The sequence below is a fragment of the Centruroides sculpturatus genome, unplaced genomic scaffold, assembly GCF_000671375.1.
Source record: "Centruroides sculpturatus isolate CEXI.00-Female unplaced genomic scaffold, Cexi_2.0 scaffold499, whole genome shotgun sequence".
NCBI classification, from domain to species: domain Eukaryota; kingdom Metazoa; phylum Arthropoda; class Arachnida; order Scorpiones; family Buthidae; genus Centruroides; species Centruroides sculpturatus.
The window spans coordinates 119,265-128,440 of NW_019384801.1; the positions used below are offsets into that span (position 1 = coordinate 119,265).

At 29.2% G+C, this 9,176-nt stretch overlaps 1 protein-coding gene across 1 annotated transcript in view; it reads right to left on the bottom strand.

The window, feature by feature from the left end:
* The window catches only part of LOC111629547, a 68,255-nt gene that overhangs the window by 42,824 nt on the left and 16,255 nt on the right, over positions 1-9,176 (bottom strand). The window contains exons 3-4 of the mRNA XM_023373463.1: positions 8,758-8,868; positions 3,526-3,700 (exon numbers count right to left, since the gene is read on the bottom strand). Coding sequence (XP_023229231.1) covers positions 3,526-3,700; positions 8,758-8,868 — 286 coding nt within the window. The remainder of the gene's footprint in view (positions 1-3,525; positions 3,701-8,757; positions 8,869-9,176) is intronic.

The following is a 9,176-nucleotide window of genomic DNA, read 5'->3' on the forward strand; positions in this document are numbered from 1 at the left end:
AATTAACGACACCGCCAGGTCATTAGCTTTTATATTCTACTAGTTTTTTAATGTGTTTGAATAAAATAAAATGATTGATTTAATGATAATAGTTTTTGTTGAAAGTTATAGAAATGTTAAAATTTTACAAAGACACACTTTTTTGTAGCTTGTTCCAGAAGACAACAAAATTCTTGAAAAACACAAACAGGAACTTCAAAATGCTAGAACTTATGCACGCCGTGCCAGTGCACTAATTGTATCATCAGAAAAGGCAAATGAGGGGGTTACCTGTAATTGTATATTTTTCCTCTTGACACCTATGTGTCAACTTTCCCATCTAATTGTTATCACTAACGGTGACCGATCTAATTCTCACTAGGAGCGTTTTTCTAGCGGCGTTCTTTTTCACTCACTCTTTAGCAGTTCGTTTCTGAATTTCGACACGAATAGACGTATTTGTGCAGTGAAATTTATTTTGAATAATTATTTTATAATTAAAAAAATGTCATCAAGAGAAACAATTTCTTCACGTTGTGACGAAAAAACTGTTGACGATAACTCTTTATACAGTGATGTATCGAAGCAGCGGCTAAAAGATGGAGTATTATATTATGAGAGTTTACTTTTCGAAAATAATTTAATTACAACATTTTCATTCAACACATCCAATGTATTATTGTATAATTCTGTGCCTATCAGCAAAGCATTTTCAGATAGTGTATCAGAAGATGTTGTTGCAATTGAATTATATGAATTATATTATTGAAATAAATACATTATAAGTATTTATGAATTAAAAAAAAAAGTGTACACGAGAATCGAACCCGGGAACTCAAGCATACGAACCAGGATCGTTACCACTCAGCCACAGGACGCTTGAATGGAAATACGTATAATTTATATATAAAGTGCTCAAAAACTTTAAGTTCGTTTTTCTTGATTATATTTGAGTATTGCACTTTAGTATTTTACAGGTAGTACACTCACATGGTGTACTACCTCTACACCAAAGATCATCAAAATCCGTTACCCCAAAGCCGTAGTCTCTCCTTGTTAGTACAAGATAAATAATTTTCATTCTTAAGACACACAGAGTCATCAACAGAGGAGAGCTGGGAGATTTTTCTCAGGCCTAGAGAAAACTTAGGAGTTGTATGGTTTTTATCCCGATAATGTTTTTTTTAATTAACTAAACAAGATCTTTAGACTGCTTTTTTATTAATAAAGAAAAATTCTACATATTAAAAAAAACTACACCCTGGACCCCATACAAGCTCTCAATGACCTGAACATAGATTTTATTTATAATCAAATTAAAATAAATTACTATAATTTCAAACAGAAATCTTATATGTTATAATTCAAAACCTAATTTGAAAGCAGATGTAAGTTATATACAGATTTTAACTGACTTTGAACTTAAACTATTTTTCCTTTGTTTTTTAATCTCTTACTTCAAACTCACTAACTGTGTTTTTAAAAGACATGGAAAAATCCTTTGGGTGATGCAGGTATATACGTCTGCCATTGCAATTTTTTTCTGAAACTATCAAGGGCACATATATATATGTTGTATCTTGAGAACTGTTAAGTTCTTGGTAATCTTCCCTGTCTATAGAATGACTAAGAACTATTTAGAAACCAGCTGTCAATTTTATATCACATCAGTTCTTCACAGTAAGAGCTAAGCAGTCAATTCTCAAATCAGTGTTATTGGATATTAATATTTAATTTTTCTCAAGGCTGTTCTAACATTTACTATTACTATTATTATTATATATTTTACTATCTATTATTTAATAAATAAAATATAAATATGCAGTCGACCCCCCCTATAACACTGTTGATAATTCCATTTTATAAGAATTCCATATTGTACAAGTCACTTAGATTTTACAAATACATGAGCCGTTCACAGTCCAGAACACGTATTTGTAAAATCTAAGTGACTCGTATAACATAGAATTCTTATAAAACGGAATTATCAACAGTGTTATAGGGGGGTTGACTGATAATAGTATGAAAAAATTTTGGCCATTCAGCAAATATTATCATTTTTGAAACTTTGGTAGTTTAAACAACTCAATTAGAAATTTTTATTTTTCCTGTTTACTTATTTTATAATTATATCTACAATGAACTAATGTCTTCTAAATTGCATATACTGTGTGATGTTTTCAGTAACCTTCTCAAAAATGCAGAGTATACATTGTTGTGGATTATACAAAAAATTTTATTTTCACTCTAGAAACTTTTTGCAGGATACATACTAGTTAAGGTTATCTGCATACACAATGACAGTGTAGTTAAATTTTAAAGTTCAAATACTTTCATTATATAATTAGTTATAACATTTTTGTTGTTATCGAAATCGTGTTGTTGTTTATGTATTGTATACTGGCACGATGAAGTGATCGTTTAACCAACACTTGGTTAAACGGTCACTTCATCTTGCCAGTATACAATAGCTATAACATGTTCAAAAAAAACTTATTTTACATAGAATTATATGAATGGAATATTTTTAAATATATTAAAATTTTAAAACAAGCTTGTTTGGTTGAATTTTAAATTTAGCATTACTTAATTTCAAATAAATTTAGATTAATTTATTAAATTAATCATAAACTTATACTCCATAATCTCAGTTAGTTTTACTGTAATATTTCCTAACATTGGGAAATTTCAGAGACAGCTGATTATAAGTTTTTCTATTTTATCCAAATATATTTATTTACGTAATAATAATAATAATAATAATTTGAAAATAATTTATTATTATTATTATAACATTCTTAGTGTCAGAATGATTGAACCAAATCTATCTAATATCTAAAACAATGTTTTTGAGTTATCAAATTCTTTGTAATTCAATTCACATTTTTATCTTTATAAAAGCTAAGCTTAAATAATTTGTTTCAAGAAACAAACAATATTTCAAATACTAACAAATTATAAATGGATTGTTTGAATCTGTTTTATAGATTTTACAAATTGAATTAAAAACCAGACAGAGAGATATCAATAAAATAGTCGAACAGAACAACAAACAATAAAGAAGCAATATTGATATAAAAATATGATATTGTTACATTCACAATGATATAACAAATTTGTCTTGTGAGAAACTAGCACAATTTACATATTTAGAGAATGAGAATGAATTTATTTTGCAGGTTTCCTACTAAAAAAAAAATATACATAGGAATTTAGAGTTAATGAAGTGTGTATAAATTTTTTGAGACATCCAAATGGTCCAATGGAAATGGATATCACCGATTTATTATAAAATTTGGTCCTCACACACAATAAACTCTATATTAATATTGATATATAGCTGTTAATACAAAATCAAATGCTTTCTAGAGCAGCAAATATTTGATTTGTATTAATATATCATTTATACAGCTTTATATACTTACAAAAATATCAATTTTTTCTATTCATTGATTATTCTTCAAAAGAATAATTATTTATAAATAAATTAGAACTACATTAACAATAAAAATTATATAAATTTTGTAATCTGCAAGAAATATTTACCTTGTAATAAATTAACACTCCCAAACACAGGTAATAACTTTTTCAAAAGAACAGATAGGAAACTGTCTAAAGGAAGGGCTTCTTCACTCAAAGAACCTTGATCATACACAATAACATCACATGTTTCACTCACTTCAAACTGACAACAATGAATTAACAAATCTTTTACAGATACCTGAAATAAATTGATTATTATAAAATCATGCTTTTATATTACAGATAGAATCCATAAAATGAAATTAAATATTTCATATAAAACTAACATAATTGTTATACACAAGGTCTATCTGAAAAATTACCAAACTTTTTAAATAAAAAAATTCTTGTTTGAAGCTATTCAATCTTGTCAACTTCAAATTACTTCTTTCCACTGCAAATACGGCATTCCCACATTTCTTCCATCTTTTGAAACATTCTTGGAATGCCTATGTTGGAATACTAATTTAATATAAAGCAAAATTCCAATAGTAAATTTTCCTTTATATCCTCAATTGATTCAAAACATTGGCCTTTCAATGTCATTTTGGAGGATAAAAAAAAGTAAGATCCAGAAAGTAAGGAGGTGTGTAATAATTATTCTGTTTCACCAAAAGTTGACAAATTAGTAGTAATGTGTGCTAAGATGCATGGTTGTGAACAAGTATCCAATGGCTTTCCCTCCAAATATATGACTTTTTTTTTCTGACAGCATCACAAAGACTCTGAATTACTTTAAAATAATACTCTTTTATGTCTTACTATCTGGTCTTGTGGAAGAAATTCATGGTGAATAAACATTCTTGAAATTAAAAAATATTGGTCAGCATCACTTTGACATTTGACTGAATATGTTTCACTTTCTTTTGGTTATTGTAATCCTTTTGACACCAATTTTGATGATTGAGCTTTATTTCAATGTCATATCCATAAACCCATGTCTCATTCCAATAATACTTTTTTTGTTTTTTGGAGGATGGAAACTTTATCCATCCTCATTAGCTCAATTCAAAAGCTCCTCATTCTCACTCACATCAACTTGAAATTGTTTCTGGTCAAAAGGCGAGACAAATTTGACTGCAATGTAATACATGCCTAAATTCTGAGTAAGAATCTCATGACAAACAGTTTATGAAAAAGTTCAAGAATTTTCTGGACAGACCTCTAGAGAAATGTCACAGAGAAGCTTTAAATAAAATATTACATTAATAAAACACATTTTGGGTTAAATTTTGTTTTAATATATTCTAAACTAAGTGTGTTTATTTTTTCAAATACAGTAGAGTATAGATTATCCGACTCAATTGGGGACTGGGGTTGGTCAGATAATTGAAAAGTAGGATAACCGAGAAGTATGAAAAAATCCATTGTTTGTGTAGTATATTATTATATCTCATGTAATTAGTATATCAGTATATTAGTATATTGCTATTAACCTACTTTGCATTGAATTTTCCTCCATGTTAAGCCTATCAAATTTTAAAAAAAAATAATAATCGTTGCTATTGTATCGTTAAAAATTAGAAAATTAAGCCTTGTTTAAATACTGGCTCCCTTTCATGGTCAATCCAGTGTTGCCAGCAAAAACACACAAAAATAATATTAAAGTAGCCAAGACATAGCCAAATATTGTAGCGCCACATCACTAGCGGACATTTGAATTTACAAATTTGTGAATATTGTTTCATTTTAAAATTAATTAGCTAAGTCAGACAAAATTTTGAAAAAATTAATTTGCTATTCACTTATATCTCATTAAAGAAGTTCCTGTAGCTAGAAAACATCAGAAAAATCTAAAATAAAGCATGTGTAGTTAGTCATTATATGTAACAGTCTCATGCAGTCAAGAATTATATTGTATACATAGATGAATACTGACATTCTTGTCAAACAAACTACACTGTATAAGTAAATGTTTACAATTTAAAACTTTTGACAACACACTGAATATTTCACACAGGTGCCAATAGTCAACACAAGTTCACTGAGTACTATTTTATTATCATAATGTATGCTCAGCATGAAAAACTAGTTGAAATCAAATTAGAATTCAACTAGTTGCATGATTGCATGATCCTAAGTAAAATTTGTTTCATCTTCACATTCATTTAATGATAACAGTTAATTCTGTAAAGTTCTTCAATTTCTTGCATACATAATTTTTATAGGTATTGCCTTGAAAAAGTGTGCACAGGGAGTTCTACTAGGAAAGCTGAAATGCAAACATAAGACCAGGACCAGCACTACCATATGGGCAAATTGCAAGGGTAGCAAATTTTCATAAATTTATACTAAATTTTCAGGTGTATTATTTTTTTAAAATATTTTTTTATTTTTATTTATATTACATTGCACAAGTTGAATATTGATTGATGGAACAAGGATGGAGCACTTCTAATTGGTCTGGCATTTCAAAACAAAATTTTTTTCATTTTATGTAGGAAATAAAGGGGCATCAAATGCACATCTTGTCCTGGACAGCATAAACTTTAGTACTAGCTCTGCATAAGACAGTTATTACACAAACAAATTGAAGCTGACAAAAAATGTCTTCACTTTTCGCCATGTCCAATCACCAGAAACAACTATCTTCCACTGCAGAAAAGTGGACTTATGGTGAAAAGTGAAGACATTTTAGTCTCTGTATGTATTTTTATTAAATTGTAAATTTGTCAGCCCTTTTTTACAAATTGAAGCTGATTAAGGAGTTATAAAAAAATTTTTGAACCTGTCCAATTGCACTATAAATATGATTGTCTAAGCCAGTGTTTCTCAACGGGGGCGATATTGCCCCCATGTGGGCGTTTTTCCATGTTGAGGGGGCAATTAGTAACAATTTATATTTTGGGGGGCGAAAAAACAATTTTCTGGGCGATATAGCAAAACATTATATTAAAAATAATTAGATATTTTATTCATAATATCGTACAATAATTAAACAAATAACATTATATTAGTCACTAGTCTATTCAATTCAGTATGAATTTGGTGTTAGTCTTGGTCCTCGGCATTGGAATTTTGAAGTGAAGGGGCGATAATAGGTAACAGTTTTATTGAAGGGGGCGATACTACGTTGAAGGAGGTGACAATTCGTTAGAGGTTGAGAAACACTGGTCTAAGCAAACTGCAACAGATTAACAAATATAAAGAAAAATTGGTATTATGTGATTCCAAATTTGACACTGAGCCATAAAAATCTGGAGAGAAATGTATGCATAAAGTTGAAAATGAAGATTTATAAAATGCTGTTTACAAATGATATACGTAGTCACAAGCAAGTAAATTGCCAGTAAGAAGTGTTGAGATCCAGTCAGTAGTAGAGAAATCAGCTCAATGTTTGTACTGATGGATTTACAGTCACTAGCTGTTGGCTGCAAAAGTAAAATCAATCAAAAAGTTACTGAAGTGAAAATGAACACTGATAAAGAAGCTGTAGAAACATCTAGAAAATGGCTGCAGGAAATGATTGGTATTGAAAATATTCTGAGCCAGTTGTACAATGCTGATGAGAATGGTCTGTTTTGGAAAACATTGCCATAAAACACACAGGTATCAGAAAATAAACATATTCTAGAATGCAAGTTGTCCAAAGAGCATGCTTTTTTTGCTGTTGTGTGCTGATGCTGATGAGAACCATATGCTGAAACCAAAGATCATGGGCAAAAGCAAGAAACCATGGGTGATAAAGGAGATAAAACAAAAAAAAAGTGGTTCATTATACTGGTAAAATTACATAGTTTACTACCATCATTACTAAAAACTGGCTTTTCATCATGCTATTCCAGAGAAACAGCACATGAAAATAGAACTGAAAATCTTAATCCTTCTTGATAATGTTCCTTCACATCAGCAAAGAAGGATAGGAAAATCCACTCTCATACATTTTCTCCTAACACCACCTTACTGATCCAGTCCTATAAATCAAGGTATTCTTTGTACTGTAAAGCAACTTTGCAAGAAAAAGTTCCTGGATGAAGTGATGGTGTGATAGTGGTCCAGGAAAAAGTGAGGCTGAAGAAGACAATGAAAGGGGAGAGAGAACACAGAAAACCTTGAATTAACACATAAATATTTAACACATAACTTAACACATAAATATTACCAAACTACAGGCTCTGGTAAGAATGAAACCACAATTGATAAGGATGAAGTTTGGTTGGAGGCAGACAAAGATGATTCTTGGTGACTACAACCTCATAGAAGTGATTGTGGAATCTATTGCTTTGATCTCCAAAGAATCAGATAAAGATACAAACAACAATTATTTTATTGTGACATTGTCACAATACCGTGCTGCAATTTTTAATTATATTTTTTAATTTATTCAATTTAAAATATATGCCCCTGTACATCATACTTTTCATTTAGCAATTGAGTTGTGTGAGTCACCTAACTCCTTTCAGGGGAAATTTTTGAATTGAAATAACATGATTTCCAGTATGCATCAGAAGCTTGCATATAGTTAATCGGGGCCTCCTGCCCTTAACTTTTTATATCTGGTCTCGGTTTTCATCTATCTAACATTCTCAAGATTAAGGAAAGACGTAGATAAGGAAAGACAAATGACAGAGTAAATTTATAGGTCTACAGATTTTTTCAAATTTCAGCCCGAAAATAAAAAATTACATTGCTCAGGTTTCAATCAGCATTCAGAAGCCAGGGAACATTTATATACACTCATTCTCTATGTCCAGCAGATAATAATGAACACATCACTGCATACTTTGACCATCTTTGATTATTGAGAAAAAATTATCAAGGAGCAAAGAGAACATGATCATCAAAACAAAAATTAGCAGCTTATTTTGTCCATATCTCCTCAACCAAGCACAAGCCATGCGATATCATCCCACCCATCTCACCTAATGTGATATGATTCAACAGGACATTAACTATGTCTATTTTGTCTTCAGGCTCCAAGTGAGCCATCATCATTACAGTAACAAACTGTTCCAATACAATGTCATTAATTCAACTTAGTGGAGTTTCACTGTATTGCTATTACTTCTTGTCTAAGTAGCATTTGCAAATGCTACTTAGGTACACATTTATTTCAGAAAATTAAAAAGTATTAAATTTTTATAGTTTTATTTACTGTATCTAGATTAAAATACAATCAAAATCAAACCACTTATAAATAGTTATAAAATTCAAAATTAATCAAGGTTTAAAAATCTTCTGTAAAAATATTAAGAGGAAATTAATTTGTCTAGAAAAAATAAACACACATACAATATTTCAATATTTATTAAGTACCTTATCTTGCTGAAGTCGTCTTTTCACAATTTTAGAACAACATACATTAATAGCATTACAAACATGGCACGTATTAAATTCCAAAAATGACCTACTGTCAATAATGAGTACCTAAAAGTAAAAATTTCATTAAATGAAAATTACTACCAAATATAATAATAAATTTAAAAAATTTAAGTTTATTTGTTAAATAATACACACAATACCATTATCAAACTTTGCTAAAAAAATATATTTCACATTTACTCATTCTTAAAAGAAAAGTCGCTTTTAACAATTTTACAAAATGAAACTATATTTGCAATTTTATAATTGTAAATACTATACAACTTATAAATATAAATACAGTATTTTACAAATACATACAAAAAAAAATTAAGTTTAATCTTACATGAAAAAAAAATATATTTGAAATTTAT